Here is a 26,364-nt window from a genome sequence, read left to right on the forward strand (position 1 = left end):
CGCAGCTCGGGGCGGGCGGGGACCTTGAGAAAGGGGAACTAGGGCGGTAGAAAAGCGATGAGGGGGCACTTAGCCTTCACTCCCGCCCGGGGGAACTCGAACCCGCTGGTCGTTCAAAGCCTCGGCAGCGGCGCTCGCGGTCTTTTTAAAGAGGTGCGGCAGGAGCGCAGCGGCGCGGCCGCCCATTGGCTGGGAGGCGAGAGCGCGAGCGCGGCGGGCGACCGGGTGGCGCGGGCGCAGGCGCAGGCAGGAGCCCCGCCCCCGATCAGCCCCGGCCCCGCCCCCGGTCAGCCCCGCCCCCGGCCCCGCCCCGCCCCCCGATCAGCCCGGCCCCGCCCCCGCGCCCGCTCCGCCGCGCGCGCCCGCCCGCCCGCCGCCCGGCGCCACGCCCGCCGCAGGCCGAGGGCCAGTCACCCGCGGGCGGGCGTCCCGCAGCCCTGTCGCCGCCCCGCCCCGCCCGGCCCCGCCGCGGGACGGGTAACGGTTACCAAGCACTTTCTCAGCCGCGATTTCTGCTTAGTCATTGTCTTCCAGGAAACGGTCCCTCCAGTCGGGAGTCAACTCTCCGGCGGCGGCCGCAGGAGCAGCAGCCGCCGCCGCCGCCGCCGCCAGCGCGCCCTCCCCGGGCCGCCGCTGCGCCGCCGTCCGGCCTCCTCGGCCCCGAGCGCGGGCTGAGGTCCCGCCGCGTGGGGCGGGCGGCCTCGCGCCCGGCTCTCCGGCCTCCTCCCGGCCCGCGGCCCCGGCGCCGCCCGGCCGCCCTCCGTCGGCCGCTGCCATGGGCACCGACCCCCGCGCAGCCGGGGCGCTGCTGGCGCGGGCCCGCACCCTGCACCTGCAGACGGGCAACCTGCTGAACTGGGGTCGCCTGCGCAAGAAGTGCCCGTCCACACACAGCGAGGAGGTGAGAGACGCGGGGCCCCCGGGGCAGGCCGCGGCGCGGGGAGGGCGCGGGGGGCGCGCGTCCTAAAACAGTCGCAGGTGCAACTTCACCCCGAGGATGCCTCGGCCAGTGCTCCCGGCCGGCAGCACAACTCGCTGGACCCCTCTTGGGGCCGGGGGAGGGGAGGGGGTGCAGGGAGGACCAGCCCCTCGCTCCCACCCCTCCGCCCCAGCTCTCGCCCCCTTCCACCCCCCCCCCCCCCACCGCGGCCAGGTGAACACAGTTTAGATTCGCTTCTCCAGGGTGCAGGTGAAGGTAGTAGCAATAATCCACTTAGCTCCGAGGCTGTTAACAGTAGTTTCTCTGTGGCTGTGAGGCACATGACTCAAGGCTCAAATTCGCCTTCGGAGTAAGGTATGTATTTTTCTGGCTGAAGATTAACCTGCCTCGGTTTATCCGGAGACTAATCACTAGCTTGGAGTGGCAGTGATGAATCTGGAATGATACATATTCGGTCCATAGCTGGTCATCCCTCAGTGGACAGTGTGCCCAGGTAGCTGCGGAGGCCTCAGGCGGCATGGGATGCTTTCGGTGTTGAAAAATAACAGTAAATGAAAACTCACCTTTCGTCGAGGAGCTGCGTGAGTTTGGGAAAGTTCCTTTCTCTGAGTCTTGTTTGGGCAACTTCGAAGCTGGATGGTGATAAGGTCCTCATCAACTCACTGGGAGGAATCAGAGATAAAACAGGAGAACGCTCACCTTGCAGGCATATATCTCCCTATATACCAGAATTTTAAAGAAATCTTGATTGAAAGAAAAATATCCTGTGCCGTATTACGATATCAGCTGTACTGTATTCCTAGGCAGTTTTTTCTTTCTTTCTTTCTTTCTTTCTTTCTTTCTTTCTTTCTTTCTTTCTTTTCTTTCTTTCTCTTTCTTTCTTTCTTTCTTTCTTTCTTTCTTTCTTTCTTTCTTTCTCTTTTTTTTTTTTAAGATTTTATTTATTTATTCGAGAGAGAGAGACACACACACAGGCAGAGGGAGAAGCAGGCTCCATGCAGGGAGCCCGACATGGAACTGGATCCCAGGTCTCCAGGATCAGGCCCTGGGCTGAAGACGGCGCTAAACCACTGGGCCACCCAGGCTGCCCGTTTTTGCTCTTTCATGTTGGTGATGGGCTTTGCAGCAGCACTGGCATCCCTCTGAGTATGCTCTGGGCCTGTGCCCAGGCCTGGGGTGGGGAGTGAGCACCCACCAGATGAGAATTCTTTGGTTGTGACTTTAATAGGAGCCGAAATCTGTATCACATTCTGTGACCAGGCTCCATCCATCTCAGTATGTCTACCTTTTTTTGTTTAAACCACCCCACTTGGACTATTTTTCCCCCAAATAAATATTTCTCAGTTTATATTATATATATATTATATTTATATTATAAATATTTATATTATAAATATTTTCTCAATTCCTTCAGTTTCCTCCCAGAGCTGCTGGTTCAATACACCATTTTCCATGTATATTGACAATATTTGGTGAAAGTTTTGCTGTCTTGTTTCACTACAACACACTCTAAAGTAGTGACCTTCAAAGTTTCTTGACTGCAAACCCAGTAAGCAATTTTACCTTTTGCAATCTAGTTCATAGTCCATAAGGACGGAAAGTAGGATGAGTGATTGCCTTTGGCTGGGGATAAGAATAGGTAGTGACTGCTAGTGGGCACATGGTGATGTTCTAAAGTTGGATTGTGGTGATGGCTGCACAACTCTGTAAAACTGCACACACTCCAAAAATCATTGAATTGTGCACATAAAATGAGTGAATTTTGTGTCTGTACTTTACTAAAGCTGTTAATTTATCTCTCAAAGATTTTATAAAGATACCAATCTTTAGTGTATACTGTGTATTCTGTTCCTATCCTATTTTAATTTTTAAAAACTATTTCTTAATATAATGAGTCACACTCCACAGTTTGAAAAACATTGTTCAAAGGACTAATTCTAGGTTTCTTTTGGCGGGGGGGTGCTGCATAAGAGGGACAAAAATAAGCTAGAAAACATTTAAGGAAAATTTGAAGATACGGCAGCAAATCATAGGAAATTAGGACAGTTTAGGAGAGACAGGTTTTAATTCTGTGTTGAAAAAAAGAAAAAAAGAAACAACTTTGTAACAAATAGAGCTCCAAATTGGAATATGCTATTTGAAACAGTTAACCTCATAAAGAAACTAAATAAATCACTCATTATTAAGAAAATTTAGGGATGCCTGGGTGGCTCAGCAGTTGAGCATATGCCTTTGGCTCAAGGCGTGATCCTGGGGTCTGGGATCAAGTCCTGCATTGGGCTCCCTGAGAAGAGCCTGCTTTTCCAACTCTGCCTGTGTCTGCCTCTCTCTGTCTCTCATGAATAAAAAAATATTTAAAAAAGAAAATTTACACATTGAGTAGAGAGTTAGATTAAGTTTCCTAAAAGGTCTCTTCTAGTTCTAATGTGTTTGTTTTTTAAATTCTATTATCCTTAAAAATTTTTTTCACTGGAATTTTATGAAATCAAATCTTACTTTTTAAGTGAGCCATTATAGGACTGTTTTGCTCAGTTCTTTGTTGTAAGCTTATTTGGCCAGATGAATCATGTAGTATATTTAAAACTCTCATACAAAAAAAAAAAAAAAAAAAACTCTCATACAACTCCAGATCTAATGATGCACTACATTATGATGATACTTATCTTCAGTGATCCTATGCATATATAAGAATGAAGAGAGCAGAGAACCAAAAAAATACAAGTTTAATGTTCAATCAATATAGATAACATGTAAGAAGATTAGAAATCATTAGGTTTGTGATAATAGTCCATGAATTTCTCATTGTAACATTGTGATAATAGTTCATGAATTTCTCATTGTCCTGTGATTTGTCCTGACATTTTGCAGAATCCAAGATTAAAGAAATGGTTTCAAGAAGGAAGTGAATACTCTGAAAATATACTTACCTTCCTGAATTGGGCTTTTTATCAGGAAAGCCTTAAGTATGCACATGAGCCAGCCATCCTTTCAGAGGAAAATATCTTAAAAATTCTCCCATGATTTGAACCAAAGAAAGTACTCCTGATAGAATTGTTAACTTCTAATCGTTCCTGCTGCCCCAACTTTTACTAATTTTGAAAAGAATATTGACTTGAAATTCTGTCCGGAATAATTATCAACTAATTTTTATTTAGTATCTTAAATTTAGTTGTAAATATATTTTCCATGAAGATATAGACCTTGTAAATTGAGTTCATGTGGACTACTGAGGATAGCACATAAGCTTTTGTTGTGGATTGTGAAGCTTAAGAAAGATACTCTGAGCTCTTAAATTAATAAAGCAGTTGTCCCTTGTTATGTGTACTAAGATAAAAGCAATAAAATACTTGTGTTAGTTTTTATCATAAACAATCATAGATCACTGAGTTCAGAAGTTTAGCCTCTGTTATTGCAGTTTAGGGACTTCCAGTTACTCATTTATTTTTTCATTGATTGCCCACAGAATGCAAAGCACTGTGTCCTTGAATTTTTATAAGATGGTGATTTTAAATTGCTAGTGTTGCCCATTAGTGATCGTAAATCAGTTTGGTGAGCCATAGGACAGCATGTTTTTGTCTAATTAATAGAAGCCATGAGAGTACCTAGCATGTAGTGGACATATTGTTTTATAAGTTTTTTGTTCTGTCAAATGTATTTAAGTCCTTACTTTGTGAATGTATGTATGTCTTAACTTTGGAGCATATTAGACAAGTTTGAAATACACCAACATGAGGGATGAAAAATCCATTAACACTTTAACAGATTTACAACATACTATAATGTTGATGTAAATAAATTTTGTTTATATAAGAAAACATTGAAGACCGGTTGGAGGTATACCTAAGTGGTAAGAAATGTCATGTAGGCTGGCATTATGCAAGTTGACTTGTATAAGATATGACTATGGTAGTTTTCAGACCTTACATGTTGATTCCTTGGAATGCTTGTTAAATGCAACTTCTGCCCTGAGAGTGAGTGAGCAGGTCTAGAATGGGGCTCAGGAACTGGAATTTTTAATGAACAGGACAAGTGAATGATGGAGTTTCTCTGGCTCATTTGTTCATCTTTGAGGATTTTCTCATAGTGGTTAATACTAATTTTAGTCAGACTCCTTGGACTTGAACTCCTGTTCCTCTATTTATAAACTTGTTCTTGAAAATTTTCTTTTTGTTTCTTTGTGAATGCTTTTATGTCTCAAAGGCTTACTAAACTTTCATTGTTTACAAAAACACTTTAAAAATAGATTACTGTTTACATTAACATATTAAGATAAAAACAGATCTAAACATGTCTTTGTTGAAGAAAAGAAAAACCGTGTAGAACTAAAATTTTGTTTTTTATGGCTTTTCCTATTGACATCTTTTTCCAACCTACCAAACTAATATATTCTTATTGTAGAAGTACAGAAAAGTGTATAGAGCTTGATTAACAGTTTCGAAATGCATTCCTTTTACAGCTTCGAGATTGCATCCAAAAGACCTTGAATGAGTGGAGTTCCCAAATCAGCCCTGATTTGGTCAGGGTGAGTAAAATGTGAATGAAGAAATCATGCAGGTCAAAAGCAAAGTGCAGTAAGCAGGAAATTAATTTCCCCAGTTTTGACAGGGAAGTCAAATAGGCAATTAGCATAAAACTCCTTGTGGCTGATTTACTGAGATGGTTGACTGACCCAGTATGCTTAAGCATAAAACAGAAAATCCAGGATGTGTTACCAACTCTTCAACTAGACTAGACACCATGATTCTCTCTGTTAAATTCCCACCACAGTTTATTCACAGCATATTTTGTTCCAGTTTATATTTAGTCTAGTAAAGGAATAATTATTGAACAGTTTTGGTTGTTAGGTAGAGTAAATATGGTCACTAAAAATTTTTTAATGTCAGTTTCAAATGGAACACTGGGTATTTCATTAAATGTTAATAAAGGACTGTTATAAATATTAATATACAAAAAAATATTAATATACAGACCACCTGTCTGCAAACCATTCTTTGGAATCCAACTCAGCCAAAAGCTCATAAAAATTACATAGACTACTTTAAGACTACGGAAGAGGACATGTGCCAGAAACAGTTGTTGCTGTGGGCATTCTGCAAGTTTAAACTCTATAGCTGTTAGGCAGATGTTGATTAATGTCTTCTTTCAGTCTCTGTTTCTCTGAAATGACATTTGCCTCTATGCATGACTGATAAACACTTACTAAGCCCTTGTTATGTGCCAGGCATTGTAATATGCTCAAGAATTGTGGGAAATGCCTCATTGTTTACTTTGTTTTAATCTTGTGAGTTAATATATTTCTGATTTACATGTACTAACATTTTACCATTTTTCTTGTAAATTATTATGTTAGAATTGCCTTTACCTTTTTATTGCACTCAGAAAAAAAGCTCTTGGTTTAAAATGTTTGTGATTAATAAATTTTTAGGATGTCATTATGCAGAATGAGTAAATATTTGCTGTTTTTCATTGGTTTCATTTTTAACCAAAATTTGTGCTGTGTTGGTGGTTCGAACTCCTCGCGGCTGCTCCCATGCTCCCACCGCTACCATTTGTTTAGGGTTTTTTGATCATGCATTCCTCGAGTACCTGATCAGAATGAGATACTTTTTCCCAGAAAATGGATACACATACACAGCATTTTATCTTTCTTTCAGGACTTTATAAACCTTATGCAGCCCATCCAGATGTTAGGTATCTGTTACGTTATGGTTCTCTGTTTCGTTGTTTTGTTTTGTTTTGTTTTGGTTCTCTTTCTAAAGGGCATTATGGACAGTAGAAAAATATATAGCTTATCAAAAACATTAATTTTTTTAAAAAAACATTAATTTTGTATTTATTGTAAACATCATGTGTTTTTGTAGGAATTTCCAGATGTCTTGGAATGTACTGTATCTCATGCAGTAGAAAAGATCAACCCTGATGAAAGAGAAGAGATGAAAGTTTCTGGTAAAGTCCAGCCTTTATAATTTATTTTGTTATACAGTGGAAGTGATAGTGAGGTTTTGTCAGGCATGGGAATAAGCCTTTCTTTGCTTCTGGTAATAAGTGACTCAGTCACTAAGTGTGAGCAATAGATTCTTTTTTAAGCATAATATAACTCCAAGAAGAAGTTATAGGAGGTCAGGTTTGGCACTTAAGTGGAATCAGAAAAGGACTTCGCCTTGCCATTCTTCAGGAAGGTCTCATTAACTTCTATGTCAGACTTCAGGAATATTAAGTTGGAGAAAATGGAAAGAATAAAGGGAAGGCTTAAGAGCTGTGTCTATCCAAAGTGAGCATAGGCTCTCTCTTCCTGGTGGAACACTGTTGAGCAATGGCTGAAATCACCAGGAAGTGTAGACACAAGTCTGGGCAACAAGTTGTATGAAAAGGAATTAAAATACATGTTGCACCCATTCAACAAATGTATCGAGTGCATATTTTCCAGAGACCATGCTAAGTTCAAGGAATGGAAAAAAAAAAAAAAAAGGACAGTTCTTGCCCTCAGCTTACAGTCAGCATAGCACAGTCATTAAAAGCTTGAATTTAGCTAGATCAAAATTGCTTGGTATGCAGATTACTGACTGGTATAATCTTGGACTAACAAGTTATTTAGTCTCTCTGAGCCCTATTTTTTCATCTATAAAATAGGGATGCATCTGTTTAATGGGCTTCTTTGTAAATTAGATGAAATAACCAAAAAAGCACATAACAGTGCTTGGCAAAAAGTGAAGTGCTGGGACGCCTGGGTGGCTCAGTGGTTGTGCGTCTGCCTTCGGCTCAGGGTGTGATCCCAGGATCCAGGATTGAGTTCTGCATGGGGCTCCTGCGAAGAGCCTGCTTGTCTCTCTGCCTATGTCTCTGCCTCTCTCTGTGTGTCCCTCTTGAATAAATAAATAAAATCTTTTTAAAATATAAAAAATGAAGGGCTAAGTAGCTATTATTTATTACCATTTGTGGTTGTGATTATTTTTTATTAGGGTGGACATGTAAGATGAGATAGGGCATTGTTTTTTGACTCAGTAACTACCATTTATTGAGCCTTGTTTTATACCAGGCACTGTACGTAGCACATTTTGGTTATATTACTTACATGATTGTCAAAACAATTGTATAAGGTAGGTATACCTATTCCCATTGCATAAGTGACGTTAAACAACTTGAAAGTTGTCATATAACTAGCAAGTGGTTAAACCAGGAATCCATCCAGGTATGCCTGACTCCAAAACCCATCTCTTTCTATTAATTTCACATTGCTATTTGTGTTGGAAAGGAAGTAAAAGCAATCTCTTCTCTGTGGTTGATTGTAATTTTTCATGGTTTAGACCTATCTTGGAGCTTTTACAGGTTCTCCTCAGTTCCTAGAGGGCTTGAGACTTTTTTTTAAAGATTTTATTTAAAAAAAAAAAAAATTTTATTTATTTATTCATGAGAGACACAGAGAGAGAGAGAGAGAGAGAGAGAGAGAGAGAGAGAGGCAGAGACATAGGCAGAGGAAGAAACAGGCTCCCTGCAGGGAGCCCAATGCAGGACTCCCATCCCAGGACCCCTGGATCCCAACCTGAGCCAAAGGCAGATGCTCAGCCACTGAGCCACCCAGGTGCCCCAGGGCTTGAGATTATTTATAGGTATCAAAATTCTCCCCATATGAAGAGCTTTCTTTTCTCTACCTATCTAAAAATGCCTCCTCTTTCAGAGAAAGGAGACCATTTTAAATGGCACAAATTCATGGCCAGAGGGATAAATGATAGGAGGAGTTTTCATGGAGTATAATTACGGGAGCTATGGGTGGATTAAAGTAGTGAAGATTAACTCTCACCTGGCAGGGGAGTGGCGATGACTTTTAAATAGGGAAGTAGCATAAGGAAATCAATGCTTTAGGAAGATTATCTAACAGTAAAAAGGAAAGGACAAATAAATATACAAGGTAAATTTGTTTTATTTATTGAATACCAGGAAATTCACATAGAGTGATTTCATTAGCCCTCTTTTCTCTCCATTCCCTTTTCTGATTTTCTCTCCTACTACTCTATTGAATAAATTTAGATTTTGAACAATGAATTCACCATGAAGTGAATCTTTACAAATAAATTTGAGTTTGAATCAAGTCAAAGCCTCAATCTTATGGAAAACTACTTAGTTTACCTGGTAACCAAAGAAATGCCAATTAATGCACTCCTGGACAGGTGTATATTACATCTACTAAATTAGCAAAAACATATAGTTTTTGATAGTGTCCTATATTGTTAGGAGAGCAATTCTTAATTTTTAGTTGGGAAACTGGTACAAATCTTTTATATAGAAGTAGGAAGTAAATAAGAACAAGATTCAGGGTGCCTGGGTGGCTCCGTCAGTTAAGTGTCTGATTTCAGCTTAGGTCATGATCTCAGGGTCCTGAGATCAAGCCCCATTTCTGGCTGTGCTCAAGGAGGAGTCTGCCTCTCCATCTTCCTCTGCCTCTCCTCCCACTCTTGCGCTCTCTCTCAAATAAATAAAATCTTAAAAAAAAACAAAATTCACAAAAAAGATCATACCCTTTGACTCATATACACATTTTTAACAATTTGTCCTTAGGAAATGCTTCAGCAGAAAGTTGAGCAAAGTTACCAAGATGTTTATTTTAGCATTGTATGTGATAACAAAAAACTGGAACTAATGTAAATGTTCAAAAAGTAGGAAATCATTTGAGTTATAACCTATCAAAATTATAGAATAATGTTCAGCCATTAAAAATGAATATCTAAAAGTATTCATTAAAATAGAGTATACAATAAAATAAAATAAATAAAATAGAGTATACAAGAGCAGCCCTGGTGGCTCAGCGGTTTAGCGCCACCTTCAGCCCAGGGCGTGATCCTGGATACCCGGAATCGAGTCCCACCTCGGGCTCCTTGCATGAAGCCTGCTTCTCCCTGTGCCTCTGCCTCCCTCTCTCTCTCTCTCTCTCTCTCTCTCTCTCTGTCTTTCATGATTAAATAAATAAAATCTTTCTATTTTAAAGATTTATTTATTTATTTATTTATTTTATTTATTTATTATAGACAGGCAGAGACACAGGAGGTGGGAGAAGCAGGCTCCATGCCGGGAGCCTGACGTGGGACTCGATCCTGGGATTCCAGGATCACGCCCTGGGCCAAAGGCAGGCGCTAAACTGCTGAGCCATCCAGGGATCCCCAATAAATAAAATCTTTTTTAAAAAAATAGAATATACAAAAATCTAAAGAGTGAATGCTTTCAGTGATGAGACTTGGCAATTTTTTTTTTTTTAGTCTTTCTGCTCTTGGGTTTTTCTCATTTCTATTTTTTAAATTTAAATTCAACTAATCAATATATAATGTATTATTAGTTTCAGCAGTAGAGTTAATTGATTCATCAGTCTTATTTAATACCCAGTGCTTGTTACATCATGTCCCGCCTTAATGTCCATAACCAGTTACCCCATCCCCCACCCCTTCCCTTGTTTTTTCTCATTTTTAGAGTGAATGTATTTATGATAAAATTTTAAGAGAATTACTTCATAAAGATGTAAAAAAATATATTACATAAAGGCAAACTAAATAGAAGTGGAATAAATGTTATCTATCTTCATATGATCAAAAGCTGGAAGCTAATGTCTAAAACTTAAAATGATTGTATTAGAAAGATGGGATCATGGAGGTTTTTTCATTTTCCCCCCCATTATAAGCAAGTTTAACCTAGCCTTTTATTGATTTTAGTTTATTGGAGAATGTATATAATATGTTCAATTAATATTTAATTCATAAAAATGAATTACAAGCAATTTAAGTTTGTATATTTATGTGACCTGCCTTCTAACAATGGAAAATTAATATTTGTTTCTTTGACAAGTGGATATTTTTTGGCAACTAGCATATAGTTTAAAAATTACAATGGAAATGTTCTTTCATGTTTTAAAAATTAAAACTATAAAATTATGTGATTAGGAATAGAAAAATAATTCAGGATTCTCTGTCATCTTTGTATTGTTGGCAGTGTTAATACTGTGTAGTAGAATGTTTACCCAAATGTAGTAATCAATTTTATTTTCTTTTGTTACCCAGCAAAACTGTTCATTGTAGGATCAAACTCTTCATCATCAACAAGAAATGCAGTTGATATGGGTAAGCAAAAATTTAACTGTGTATGTTCATAATGAACTTTATTTTTTTTTTATATTTTATTTATTTATTCATGAGAGACACAGCGAGAGAGGCAGAGATACAGGCAGAGGGAGAAGCAGGCTCCATGCGGGGAGCCCAATGTGGGACTCAATCCTGGGTCTCCAGGATCACAGCCCTAGCTGAAGGTGGCACTAAACCGCTGAGCCACCAGGGCTGCCCCCATAATGAACTTTAAATTAGTGTAGGTTTATTAGTTATATCTTGTGTTGAGGACCAGGTGAAAAAGAATCATGAGCTCGTCCCAATTTTACTTTCTAAAGTTCTAGCCTAATTTCTTAAGGCTTCCGTCAGATCATATTGACTTATGTAGGTATTTTGATACGTCAGAGAAATGCAAAAGATGTGACATAATTAATTGTTAACTATGCATTTGGAGATAAAATTCTCCTTAACTGTATTCTTAGCCCTTGTAGACTATCGGTGAAACACCATGACGCCACTGCCGCAACAAAACAAGCATTTTCATCTTTGTTCAACACTTGATTAGGTTATTGTGATATTACAGTTATTCAACATTTTTTCTTTTCTTTCTTTAAATATTTTATTTGTCTTATTCATTAGAGACACAGAGAGAGGCAGTGACATAGGCAAGGGTAGAAGCAGGCTCCCTGTAGAGAGCTTGATGCGAAACTCGATCCCTGGACCGAGGATCATGCCCTGAGCCAAAGGCAGGCTCTTCAACCACTGAGCCACCCAGGTGTCCCAGCATTTTTTCTTTTAAGACATTATTCCAATATTATAGATGTTGAACACTTAAATAATTAGCTCGTTAATGTAACTGTGGAATGAACAATGATCGCTTAAACTCTTTCAATTATTTTTACAGAAATTATCTACCTGTATAATATAAATTAGGACTATAAATTTTTCAGAGTCTCAAGACTATTCTTTGCCATGACTACCAATTACAAAGCATGAGGTCAGAATTCTTGTGATCATCCATCCATACAAGATACTGGTAGAACTGGAGAAGAGAATTTTATGAAGATAAGGAAGCTACCAAAAAATTCCTAGGGCCTAGGAAATAAGGAGGCCTTCTTCCCTGGGACTATCATAGCTTGAGTCCCTAGGAAAGAGGCAGGTCAAACAAACTGACTTGTCCGCCACACAGACCAAGTAGATGAACAGTGACTTAGACTTTTTAAGAGATGGAAATGTTCTAAATGATAGGTAAATTATGAAACTGAATGAAATAACCTATATTAGAAAACTAGTGAACTGTATGGACAGAATTTAGTGGGATACTTGAAGGACGTTGGAAATCTTCATTTTTAATATGTAACAAATACTTACCATATTTTGTTTTCCTTCACATCAGCCTGTTCAGTCCTTGGAGTTGCACAGCTGGATTCTGTGATCATTGCTTCACCTCCTATTGAAGATGGAGTTAATCTCTCCTTGGAGCATTTGCAGCCTTACTGGGAGGAATTAGAAAACTTAGTTCAGAGCAAAAAGATTGTTGCGATAGGTACCTCTGATCTAGACAAAACACAGTTGGAACAGCTGTATCAGTGGGCGCAGGTAAAGCACAGCTCAATCACAAGCACTCTGGGAGGAGCCTATCTTTTAGAGTCTTTGCTACATATCATTTAGCATCATATGCAATAGTGGACACTTATGATGGGGTGGCTATTCCAAATATGGCAGTTTTGAGGCAAGCTTTATCTAAAGCATTGGACTTTTTTGTCTCAAATATATACCTAATTGAGCTTAATATTAATCTCACTTAAAAGGAGTGACAAAAAAAAAAAAAGGAGTGACAAAAACACTAAAATGTGTACTGAAGCATTATAGTAAAGTGAATTTAGGCTATTTCCTCAGGTTTTACTTTTGTGATAAAAATACTACATTTTTCTCTATGATTAGGTCATGGTTCTGATTTCTTAAGGAAATATATGTAACAAATATTTTGCTGTTATTTAAAGATATAAAAGACTTTTGGTTCATAGAATTTGATAAGGAATAGGTGTCAAATTAATCACCACCACTCTCTGGCCTAATAGTATACAATATTATTAGGAAACTTGCTTACTAGTATTTTACCTTTACTTTCTGTATTTTTGTTTATTCTTTTTACTTGATCCCCAGCCTTCCCCTTTACAGAGCTTTCAGTTTCTTATGGACAGGAAGACTTTAGAGAAAGTATTGTCCCTTCTCCCTTTGATTTGGTGATAGCCAGAATGCAGCTAAGATTCTGCTCGAGAGACTTGGGTGATCTGGAATGTATCTGTAAATTAACCAGAGAAACTTTTAGAAATTATCTAATTCATTTTCAACATGTGTCTGATTTATAACCATATTTTATACCTTAACTGTTCTTATGTTTCTATTTGATCCTTTACCTTGAGGACCTATTCCCTCTTTAAGAGCTGGAACCATTGCACTTAGAACTGTGTTTCTGAGGCAAGTGTATTATATTGCAAGTTGTAGCAGGACAATTTCTAAGGGTTGTAGCACTATATTGGCTTTTTTCCCCTTTCCTAGAGCTTTCCTTTCCCCGTTACCACTGACATGAGTTAGAAAAAGCATACATTAACAAATATGTTCATACAAAAATGTTTTATGAACTTTAAGCACTATGAAATGCAGTCTTTCATATTTTCTAAAATTGTGTTCTTTTACTGCTTTCTACTTTTCATAGTACTTAGTGGCAGTGTCCTGATTTTTTTCACTTCTAGGTAAAACCAAATAGTAACCAAGTTAACTTGGCCTCCTGCTGTGTGATGCCTCCAGACTTGACTGCATTTGCTAAACAATTTGACATACAGCTATTGACTCATAATGATCCAAAAGGTAAGACTTATATTTTCATTTGATTGATCATGAGCTTTTTATCTTATAAGAAACTACTTGTTAAAATTTAATTTTTAATTTTATACAGTGATAAATGTTACCTGGAACTTCTCATAATAGTTTGAAATGTATATGACTTTAGTTTCACAAAACTTTATTTTGTCTATCAGAAAAAAATTGAAGGGATCATTTCCTGAACAGCCTGTTGAAGTTTATAAATATTAAACTACACAAAAAAGATCTTTTGAGATATTCTAAGTAGTATCATATAAAACCTTGTATAGTACAGCAAAAATTGTACCAAACAGCCACTTATTTAAAGAGGGTAAATATCTGGAAAGAGAGGCAGGTAAAATTTATTTTGAAATTTGAGCATCTTAAGATAGGTAATTGATTAGGTATTTTATTAATCATTACTATCAAGATCTATGTCATCAATTAGAAACATTATTTGATTAATGAGAATGAATTGTCCACCTTCTGTAGAATGATGTTTTATGAACATTTTACGGGATAAGTAGGAAAGCTGAGAAAAGAATGTTTTATACTTTATTTAGCAGTCTCCCCTATTCTCATTTTTTCAGTGAAAAAATGAAATGGTATTTTTAGTAGTTATAAGTGTGAAATGTGAAAGTTTTAAATCTCTATAACATTTTTATAGAAGTTCTAGTTTAATACTAGAGGAGGTAAGTAAAAAACATGCAGCTTTTACTTCCATGTCTAAAAAGATGGCATTATGTTGGTGGTTTGACACAGTTTATTTTTAGTGTGCTTATGGATAACCACTTAAGCTGTTACATTACTTATTAGCAATCTGCCCCATTCTCATTTTTTCACTGTTTTGTAGGAAAAGGAGTTGTTTTAATAGTTATTGCTCCTCAAATGCTAGGCATCATGCTAAATGCCTTAGATGATGTGTAATCCTCACAACAGCTGAAACTAGGCATTTTATTGATGAGAAAATAGAGCCTTACAATTTAAGAAACTAGCCAAGGTCACTCAGCTGGCAAAGGGCAAAATTTAAACTTAGACTTGGTTCTGGTTAAATAGGGAGCCTTTCTCCCCAATACTGTACTATCATTTTGATTTGAGATGTAAACGTTGTAGTATTTCAGTCTGAGAACCTTATTTCTTGTCAGTTTCCATTTAAATGATACCAGAGTAGGAGATAATGACTTTTGCTTCTCCCTACAGTAAGTACTTTGACAAGTGATTAGATTCATTTAAAAAAAAAAAAAAGTCATTTTAGTGAAAATCTAACAAAGAATTTCTATGCTGATTTATTCGGAAACATAAATCATTTAAATTCTAACTTTCCATATGTTGGCAAGATACTATATCATTTATCTGTTTCAGGGCAGGGGGAGGATGTGCAGCTCTTCCAACAGTAGTTATTATCAACAGCTAATGGATGAGCCTACACCCCGTTCTGGCCCCACTTAAAAAAAAAAAAAAACTCTTTCCTTTTTCTAGTAGGAAAGGAAATGGGATAAGACTAAGGTGTCTGGTATTTTATTTCCATGATACCTAAATGTTGGCATGTGAATATGTGCTAATGCATCGTTGTTATGGCAAAATAAATTGCATATACATATGAGAAGAGAGATTTAATCCTTTTTTGGCATTTTTTGTTTTACTGACATAACTTGACATTTAGATGTCTTTCTAATTTTAATACTAAACCCTTTAATTAGAATTTATAGGTTGATCCTGCATTAGTGATTCTTCACTTTGGTCTATAATGAAGCAATTCTTTTCTTAAAAGATTTATCATGTTTACTGATTCTAAAGAGCTCGCATAGTTAATTTAAAAGTATGTAGTTAAGTTTATGAATAGCATAGCTCTCTGTGTCACATTTTATTTTTTAAGCAATCAAGTTGTAAAACATTAAATCTACTTGTCATCCAAAGTAGCTTTGTTTTTAAGTCCCTTCTAAGTCCCCTGTTCTAAAGTCCCCTGTTCTAAAATTACCCTATTCTTCAGAAAGTGTTTATTTTCCATTATTCTTTGTCCTAGGATTTGTGGTAACAGTTTAACTACAACCAGGGTGAAATTGTGAAGTAGGAGATCCTGACTCAGAGCCTTCCCCTTTTTGTTTATTTTACCCTCCCTTCACTCCCATTAAATCTGATCTGCCTAATGCCTCATTCCCTCTAGGTCCTGTTCTCTGTAAGTCTGATAAATCCATGTTCATGTTACTTTCCCAAGGAGACATTTGCCTTCCATTTATGAAACCTACCACTTAATGTCTGCATGAATTTGGGCAAGTGATCTACCTCTCTGCCTCATTTGCCCCCTGGAAAAGAGAGAGTATTATCTGTCTTATAGGGTTAACATGTGGATTAAAGGAGTTAATACAAGTTAAGTACTCAGAAAAGTGCCTGGCACATGATAATAGCTAACATTTACTGAAAGTTTACTATTGATGTTACTCAAATATCACAGCAGTTCTTTTGGGTCAGGTGGGTCCTTTCGTGCTCCCACATCATACTGTATAGATCACTTAGTCCCTATTTGGTTGCTTCTGACCCTGATAGAATGTTTACAGATTGATTGAGTGATTCAACAGATATTTGAGTACCTACTATATGTCAGGCATTTGTTCAGTCCCTTATAGGGAGTCAGAGAAATTCTAACCCTCAAGGAATTTATATTTTGTTGGGAAGAGATAGACAGTAAGGTAAATGTTAAATGTAATAAATGGTGGTATATGCTATGCTATGGAGAAAAGTTGACTGAGGGAGAAAAGAGTGCCCAGGTTAGGGGTTGTTTTATACAGAGTAGGGAGGCCTCTCTGCTAACGTGACATTAATCAGAGACCTACAAGAAGGGTGAGAGCCCTGTGAGAATCTGGAAGAAGAGTGTTCAAGGAAGGGGGAGCAACTGATTCAAAGGCCTCAAAAAGTGTGCGTGTGCTTGAGGATTTCAGGATACAGGTATGAGGCCATTGTGGCTGGAGGAGAGGCAGTGAGGAGGGTAATAGTACATCAGAGCAGGAGTAGAGGGCTTGGACATGAATATGGAATTAGAAAATTATTTCATCAAAAAGATACAAATAAAAAGATAGGGACCCCTGGGTGGCTCAGTGGTTGAGCGTCTGCCTTCAGCCCAGGGTGTGATCCCGGGGTCCTGGGATCAAGTCCCACATCAGGCTCGCTACATGGAGCCTGCTTCTCCCTCTGCCTGTGTCTCTCCCTCTGTGTGTGTGTGTGTGTGTGTGTGTGTGTGTGTGTGTGTGTGGTGAATAAATAAATAAAAAGATTTTATTTAAAATCTTTATCTTTATTTTAAAGATTTTATTTATTTATTCATGAGAGAGGCAGAGACACAAAGGGAGAAGCAGGCTCCATGCAGGGAGCCCGATGTGGGACTCAATCCCGGATCTCCAGGATAACGCCCTAGGCTGAAGGGACGCTAAACCACTGAGCCACCGGGCTGCCCTGAAATCTTTTAAAAAACAAAACAAAACAAAAAGATAACCATTGCCAGAGAGTTTTTAAATGATTGCTGGTACTTGTGAGGATATGGTAGGATTGACACTCTATTATCAACTGCTAGTGGAAATATAAAATACAGCTGTTAAGGAAAGTAATTGGCAATATACTGTCTATCAGAGCTTTAAAATGTACTTATACTTTGATTTTGTCATTCCGTAGCCAGGCATGCATTTTAAAGATGTTCAGCACAGTATTATTTTTATTAGGAAATACCTAAAATTTTTTGGTCAACAATGAGGAAATGTATAAATGATGATATTATATATATATATAATATAGTATCTGGATAATTACTTAAAATGATACTTTCACAGAATATTTAATTACATGGGAAGATTCATAATATAAGTTGAAAAAATAAGTAAATTAGGCTGTAACTACAGCGTGATTTTTAGTTTTTGATATATGGAAAGACAGATACATAAAAAAGTTGGAAGGAAATACATGGCAATGGAAATGATCCATCTCTGCTTGATAGGATTATGGGTACATTTTTCTTCTTTGTATGTAACTTTTCTGTATTTTCACTGGCTCTACATTAGAATTGCCTGGAAATCTTCCCAAAAAGAACAAGAAACAAATATGCAGGTTCCACTCACCAGAGGTTATGAATTAAATAGGCTGGGGTACAGGGGTACTTTCTAAAGAACTGCCTGGATCTTTCTGATATTCTGGTTCAGATTCATAGCACACATCAAGGGAAAGCATATTTTATCAATTTTGAAGTGTTTCTTTTGTTGCTTTTAAATGTTTATCTACATGGTAAAGTGCTGTTATTTTCTAATTTAACACTGGGTGTTTCTTTGTGTGTGTGTGTGTGTTTGTTTTAAGAACTGCTTTCTGAAGCCAGTTTCCAAGAAGCCCTTCAGGAAAGCATCCCTGACATTCAAGCACACGAGTGGGTGCCCCTGTGGCTACTGAGATATTCGGTCATTGTTAAAAGTAGAGGAATTATCAAATCAAAAGGCTACATTTTGCAAGCTAAAAGAAGGGGTTCCTAACTACGACTTAGGATCATAACCTACTGACTTGTATTTTCCTTGAATATAAGATAAAATTGAGACGTGTAAAAATTAGTTACTGGCTGTAAATGGTGTCATGGAGGCAGATATTCTTCAGTTATATTTGACAATGTTATCTGCCAATTTTGAATACTTTTCTTGCCTCCGTATCAGTTCACTCACATGAACCACTGTATTGTTTTCATTAAACTATTGTTTTCTAATTGAAATTGTCTATAAAGAAAGTACTTGCAATATATTTTTCCTTTATTTTTATGACTAATAGAAATCAAGAAAATTTGTTGTTAGATATATTTTGGGCCTAGGCATCAGGGTAATGTATATACATATTTTTTATTTCTAAAAATTAATGGCTTCTTATTCTATAGTATAAGCAATTTAATTACAATTGTTAAAACTGCAATACTGGAAGATATTTTTTCTGTTATTGATAAGATTATATCCCAGAGTAACTGGAGTAGCTGGGATCTATTAGTAGTCTAAGTAAAATTCATTTCTTCAATACATGAATGAAAACTTAAACTTAGCTGTCCTTGCTTGTAGTTTACCTATAATGATTTAATCCTGTATTCTTGTGCCATATTTTCCTTGCTATTATTTCCAAGACAAACCAAAGTAAATCCGAAAAAGGAGACTAGAATCTTTGAAATTATTGTTTGGGGGTTTTATAAAAGCAACTATTATCATCTCCAGATTCTTTTTAATACTTGATCCATTCTTAATACTTTGCTATTCATTCAAGAATATTCAGTAAGTATTGAGTGTTTACCATGTGCTGAGCACTGTGGCTCTGGGGGGCAGGGGGACGCAGAGATTCAGAATCAGTTGAGTAAAATATGTAATATTTGCTCCTCACTAATAACTGACTTGGAGGGACAAATAGAAAACGAGCAAAAATAATCTTTAATTCAGGGCCAACACTGTCTAGACAACTTGAGATATGGTCTTAACTGTTTAAAAGCAAAATGATATAATCAAAACTTTAGAGCTGGAAAAGGTTATGGATTATTTCTTATAATTCCTCATTAGTTTAAGAACCAGAAAAGAGAAAATAAGCCATGGCCTTTGATATATACTGCAGGTCTCTTTAGTTCTATAAATTTGTATCTGTAATCCAAATGGTTTGAAAAGGTTTTAAATATGTCTTGTATGTCAATCAGTACTTTTAAACCATGTGTCTTAATACATGGTTTATAAAAAATAAACTAATATATAAAACTATTTTGCCCAAGTTTTTTCAACTTAGAGAAAAGTGGTTCCATATTCAAATAAATACACTAGAGCCACCTCGATGGTGCAGTCGGTTAAATTATCCGACTCTTGGTTTTGGCTCAGGTCATGAGATCAAGCCCTGTGTAGGACTCTGACTCTTGGTGCCAGAGTTGGCTTGGGATTCTCTTTCTCCCTCTCTACCACACCCCCACCCCTGCCGCCACTCACATGTCCGTGCACTCTCTCTCTCAAATAAATAAATATTAAAATACACGCACACACACACGACTCTTCCTACCCTAAATAAGCTTTTGTAGTTTACTGGTCAGATAATTTGATCATTAGAATTGTAACAAATCAGCTGACTGACTTGCTAAAACTAGACCTAGAGCTTCCTAAAGCCTTATATAGCCTTTATATTAATTGTATACAATATTATTGAATGTATATAGTTAACTTTTTTATTTCGAAATGTGCAACATGTTTTCATACAACATAAGTTTTTAAACAAATGCTTATTTTAATTTAAGCCTTAACAGTTAATTGGTCAAACTATTGTAAGAGGGAACTTTAATATCACATTTGTTGCTTCTTAAAACCCTACACTTAAAAAATTCGATTGTTTGAAGGGTTATTTTGAAAGTGGGAAAATAAACTTATGTTGCTAATTGATCTAAACTTTAGAGAAGCTTTTTTTGTGTTCTTTCTCCCCACCTCCTGACAAAGAAGCAAGACTATAGATTCATTTTGTGAAGGGGATCATGTATGTATGGGACTTCAAAATGAGTTGTTTCATTTCTGTACCTTTAATTTCTGTTATTGAATAGCCTTTTTTAAAAACTGATTTTTTTAAGGCTTTACAATTTTTCAAGCTGATGTTCACATCTCTTTTTTTTGTGAACTATCAGAATATAGTGAATGCTTTTCAGATATTAAAGGACTTAATGTTTAAAAAGCCATAAAATAACAAACAGTATACTACCAAATAATTGTTTAAAGCTGAAAGCTAAGTTATCAACAGTGTATATAACAGGTATGTTTTCTGAGGTGAGGTGTATTCAGTGACTCAAGGCAGAAAGAATTTATTTTTTTTTCAGTAAACATGAAAAGAAACTATAAGTTTATTATATTTCCAAAGTACACTGGAGCCTTACATTAACACAATATACCATAACTTAGAATTTGTTCTGTGATGAGTCTGTCTTGAATTCCCATCCAAGAAACTGTAGTCACCAGAAGGACCAAGGTGTCTTATAAGATATGTTCATATGATGTAAATTCTGAAGGCCACATTGTGCCAGTACACTCATAGAGTATCCATTTAGGAATGGCCTGTGCTAGATTGAATAACAAAAAGCTAATAATTTTTCTGTTCTCAAAGATCACTTAAACAGCTATGTGTGGAATGGAAAATAAAGTTACTCTATTTTGAGTGGATGGTCAAACTTTTCCCTACCAGAGCCGAGTAGTAACTGAAATAGGATCTCAATTTTCAATGATAAAGGTCTAAGGCTCATTTAAGTACATCTCATTTTTTAACGGATTTTCTTTGCAACTTTTCAGCCTAGCATTTTCAATACTGGGGAATGTAAGTGATTGACAATTCATCTCTTTGCCAGTTGTACATTTACAGAAATTTGAAGTTGTTTTAATGGGAATTTAAACCATTGTTTTCATAATCAAATATACCACCTTCTGATCCTGAACATACTTTTTAAAGTTAACTTCATAATGTACCAGACCTTGTACCTGTCATTTTCCCATAAAGATGATGGGATATGTCAGCTTTATTTTTGGAAACTATGTAACATAACTTTCATTAATATTTTTTATAGTTTTCAGAATTAGAAATACTTAGGGAAAAATGTTTTTGTTAGATAATTCTACTTTTATGTGTCTTTAATGATGTATTATAAAATACAGGCAAAATATAAAGCATAAAGCATTAATATTTATGTCTTTAATTTCACCTATACTATGAGTATTATGAATTATCTAATTAAAGTGTATTGTATATTTTCATTGCGTTTGAATAGCTGAAAGCATCCTAGAGTATTGATTTTGACCTATTTGAACTCAAATTCAGTATGATTTGAAAATATAATTTTTACAGATCCAAACCATAAAGCTATTCATGTATTCATTCAGATTCATTAAATGCCTACTATATGCCAGCCACTGTGTAAGATATTGGCAGATAGACACAAATAAAAAACCTCTGCCTTCAAGGAGCATATAGTAGTTGTGGGGGGAAGAGAGATCTGTACATGAACAAGAGCAATAAAGTCTCCATCTGTTGGTGATGGAAGTGGGGCCAGGGAGTATGTACTGCTTGGAGGCTTCCCTGAAGAAATTAGCCTAGAGTAGGATGAAAGGAGTGGGAATTCCAGCAGAGGCCTTTGTTTGCCTTGTTTGTAAATAAGCTTTTATTGAATGATGAACAACTTATATGTAAACTTTAGAAATTCAGTGAAAAGTTTCTTAAAGAGCTTGCCCTTAACAGTTCGAAGGGAATGGCTTCTGTTGAGACAAGAGTGAGGTGGGAAAAGTAATATCTTATAAAAAAGAGGCTAAAATTTGACCAAATCTCCCAAATATATCAGAATATGACTGTTATGTAGTTTCACTACCAGAAAAGCCAAACAAAACTTTAGTATGTATCTCTCGGCAATGAATAAACGTATAAAATGTCATACAAGATTTTTGTGTGTTTTGGTCCATTATTTTAGAAAGGTTCCTGTTTTGCAATATGCATTACTTTGATTCAGCTGTTTTCCTTCTTTCCTCAGTTTTCCTCTTTGATTCTTGCATTCTATTCCATTTAAATTTGCTTTTTTCTTAAGGATGTCATTAGTAATTCTTTCACTGAAGGTTTTTGGGCAGTAAACCTAGAACGGTCCTGCTTGTCTGAAATGTCTTCACTATGTTCTCAATCCTAAATAATCATTTGATATTATAGAATTCTAAGTTTCCAAATACTTTCCCTGAGCAATTTGAAGATAATATTCCATTGACTTCCAGCAGATATACGCTTCCTGATGAAAATCTGGATTTTCTTTTCTTCCCCAGAACTAGTATCGTTTTGTCGAGTTTTGTTTTTTTTGTTTTGTTTTTTTTTTTTAGTTTAAAATTTCAGCTTACATTGGTGTATATCGAATTAGAACAAAGCAGGAAAATTAAAACTGGCTGCAAAGCTTTTTGGTAACAATAACAACAACAACAAAAAACATTGATAATTGGATTTAATCAAAGTTTAAATCTTCTGTCCCTCAAAAGACACTGTTAAGGGGGTATCCCTGGGTGGCTCAGCGGTTTAGCGCCTGCCTTTGGCCCAGGGCACCATCCTGGAGTCCCAGGATCAAGTCCCACATCAGGCTCCCTGCATGGAGCCTGCTTCTCCCTCTGCCTGTGTCTCTGCCTCTTTCTCCCCCTATGTCTATCATGAATAAGTAAATAAAATCTTTAAAAAAAAAAAAAAAACACTGTTAAGGAAGTGAAAATACAAGTCACATGGGGGAAAATATTTCCATTACATATTTCTGATGAAAAATAAGGAATCAAATTATTTTTAAATTGCACTTCAGGGATGCCTGGGTGGCTTCACAGCTGAGCGTCTGCCTTTGGCTCAGGGCATGATCTGGGGTCCTGGGATTGAGTCCCACATCTGGCTCCCTGCATGGAGCCTGCTTCTCCCTCTGCCCATGTCTCTGCCCCTCTCTCTGTGTGTCTCTCATGAATAAATGATCTTAAAAAAATAATATGCACTTCAGAGGACACTGTCAAAGTGAAAAGACACCCCATAGAATGAGAGAAAATCTTTATAAATTGTGTCTATAATGGTCTTCTATCAAGATTGTATAAAGAACTCTCAAAATTTCATAAGACAACCCAATAAAAAATAGAACAGATTTTTCACCAAAGATAACATGAATAGCCAATAAAACATTAAAAGATGCTTAGATCGTTATCAGGGAAATGCAATTTAAAACCACAAGGAAATATCACTAAAATGCAAAATATCTACAATTTTAAAACGCTGACAGTACTGAGTGTTGACAAGGATATGCAGCAAGCAGAACTCTCCTGTTGCTGGAGGGAATGTAAAATGGTATGACTACTATGGATAATACTTTGGCATTTCTTACAAAATTCAATGTACACTTACCATAAGGCCCAGCAGTTATTCTCCGAGGTATTTATGCAGGAGAAATAAAAACAGATGTCCAAAAAGGACATATATATGTGTTTACAGCACTTTACTCATAATAGCTGAAAACTGAAAACCATCCAAATGCTATCAACAGTTGAATGAATAAATGTATTGTAATCATACAATGGAATACTAGTCAGCAATAAAAATCATATACAGTAACACAAATCTCAGACATATGCTGAGTGAAAGAAGCTAGACATGAAAGAGCACGTACATGAAATTTTAGAGCAGACAATTATTCAATAACGACATGTATTGCTGTGTCTGGGTACCTCAGGGTGTCTCAAAGGTTACAAAGTGTCAGCTAGGATTACAGTCTCCCCTACATGCAAGATTGAGGTTGGTCTACTTCCAGGCTCGCACATATGGTTGTTGTCTAGACCTGAGTTCTTTGTTGGCTGCAGGCCAAGAGGCCTCCCTCACTTCCTTGCCATGTGGCCCTCTGCACAGGACAGCTCATACCATGCCACTCACTAGCTTCCCACAGAATGAACAGGTGAGAGTGCAAGATGCAAGCCAGCTTTTTGGCTAACCTAATCATGAAAGAGATATTCATCAGTTTTCTCATTCTTTTCACTATAAGTCACCAGGTCCAGACCCCACTCAAGGGTTTGAAACTGGGAGATGGGATCACCGGGGACCATCTTACAAGCCAAACTTCAGTGTAACATTTTACATGTAATAATGCAGAATAACTACAAATAGTGTTTATTTTTAGAAAGCTCATAAACTAAAAAAAAAAAAAAAAAAAAAGCCTTTCATCTTTTGGTTAATGCCTGAAATTCCAGGGAGAGACTCAACCTTCAGCTTAAGGGTTTAATTAGTAAAATATTAACTATCAAGAGGCAGCTTCCCTTTGGGCCTGAGTGATAACTACTGTATTTTCATACACTATCTAAAATTGGGTATCCTGTATTTGCCCCAAATCCACGATGGATAAAGAGGGTAGGCAATAAAGGTAGAAACAGGGCAGAGCTGGTAAGTGCACATAAAACCAAAACAGCACACTTTGTAGTTTTGCCTATTATCAGCCAATCAGTCTTCTCTAATTATAAATATGTACTGACATTTTAGTTCTGTATTTTGTTTCTCAATCTTGTTAGATTGTAACGTTTGGGAGTTTTAGTTTTAAGAGGGCCATGCTTGCAAGTGAATATTACACATTGATTTTCTACCTAATCCCCAATTTCTATATCCACTCCTGTGATCTTAAATTCATTTTCATCCATTTGCTTGTTAAAGTTGTTGTAGAGGCAAAAAGTTGATGCATGTGAAGCACTTAATACCCAGCAAATGTGAACTGTGACATTATTACTGTAATTGATGCTGTTGTCCCCTGCTGCTTTGATCTCCACTACCTATCCCTGATAGGTTCACTTTCCTTCCTCTACACCATTCTGCTTCTCTTGAAATCTAGCCTGTTTTATGTTGTTCCTCTTACATGGTCTCTGCTACTCAGCCAAACTACAATTCTTTTTGTTCCTTACCACATTCCCAAGGGTCAATCTAAACCTTTTCCATCCCTCTAAGCAGATGAATCTTCAACTTACAGAGAAGATTGAGGTTATCCATTGAAAAGCTCCTCTTCTTTCCTTCCCTGCAGTTTAACTTCCCTGCATTCACATTCTCTACTTCAAAAACTCTTCCCACCTGCCTCAAAGGAAAGGGAATTCTTCTATGGCTAAGTCCATCTGTCTCTCTTTTTTTTAAATTCCTTTCTTCAGTTGGATTTGGCTCAGCTGCAATAACAAAATCTCCCCCAAATAACAGGACTCTAAAAAGACAGGTGTTGTGGGATGGCCTGGGTGGCTCAGTGGTTGAGCACCTGCCTTTGGCCCAGGGTGTGATCCCGGGGTCCTGGGATCCAGACCCGCCGGGCTCCTTGCAAGGAGTCTGCTTCTCCCTCTGCCTGTGTCTCTGCCTCTCGTGTGTGTGTGTGTGTGTCTTGTGAATAAATGAATAAAATCTTTTAAAAAAATTTATACTAATTGGCCAAAATTTAGCCAGTGGTATTTGGCTGCAAGGGAAACTATTGAAAGGACCTATTAGGCTGGGTGGCAAAGCACACAATGATAAATCTGTGTTTTGTGATAATAAGGGGGAAAAAAAGGGATTTTCCGTTACAAAGAGCAGATTTGGTGCAGCGCTCATCCTTCCTCACCTCCAACAGCCGTTTGCCTACTTCCTCAATCCCTTCCTCAGGTACATTCTAGCTCTCCATACTTCATCCTAAAAGAAAGCAAACACTTTCTCTTTATTCTGGTCATTTACTGGGGGGGGGGGGGGGGACAATCGCTCTCCTTTAAAATTTAACATTTCTTATTTCCCAATCCCTAGTCACCATCTCACCTTTATATTACATAGCTTCCGAGTTTCTGTTTCTGGAACATTTAACAAATACATCTTTACCCCCAACCGAGTCTTCCGATTTTATTAATACAAATTTAATATTTAATTTCATGAATAAGACAAGATTACGTCATTGCAAAAAAAAAAAAAAAGGTATTCTAAATAATGCAAACCCAT

The 26,364-nt window shown here is 37.4% G+C and overlaps 1 protein-coding gene and 1 long non-coding RNA gene across 3 annotated transcripts; one reads left to right on the plus strand and one right to left on the minus strand.

The window, feature by feature from the left end:
- The first annotated feature begins 407 nt into the window (after positions 1 to 407).
- GCLM (glutamate-cysteine ligase modifier subunit) lies at positions 408 to 22,325 on the plus strand. Of its 2 annotated transcripts, none has more exons than XM_025996527.2 (7): positions 408 to 901; positions 5,397 to 5,462; positions 6,802 to 6,886; positions 10,981 to 11,040; positions 12,419 to 12,621; positions 13,779 to 13,893; positions 18,223 to 22,325. In XM_025996527.2, the coding sequence occupies exons 1-7, from the start codon at positions 776 to 778 to the stop codon at positions 18,390 to 18,392; spliced, it is 825 nt and encodes a 274-aa protein (XP_025852312.1). In that variant the 5' UTR covers positions 408 to 775; the 3' UTR covers positions 18,393 to 22,325. The 2 variants fall into 2 exon arrangements, with proteins under 2 accessions (XP_025852312.1, XP_072610690.1); XM_072754589.1 differs by lacking the exon at positions 408 to 901 and adding an exon at positions 1,366 to 1,521.
- Positions 1,154 to 12,483, minus strand: LOC140598374 (uncharacterized). Its single transcript, XR_012000770.1, has 3 exons — positions 12,394 to 12,483; positions 1,504 to 1,602; positions 1,154 to 1,375 (listed from the first exon to the last, which is right to left on the minus strand). It is a non-coding gene; the product is annotated as an uncharacterized lncRNA (long non-coding RNA).
- Positions 22,326 to 26,364: the final 4,039 nt, after the last annotated feature.

Source organism: Vulpes vulpes, chromosome 3 (genome assembly GCF_048418805.1).
Source record: "Vulpes vulpes isolate BD-2025 chromosome 3, VulVul3, whole genome shotgun sequence".
NCBI classification, from domain to species: domain Eukaryota; kingdom Metazoa; phylum Chordata; class Mammalia; order Carnivora; family Canidae; genus Vulpes; species Vulpes vulpes.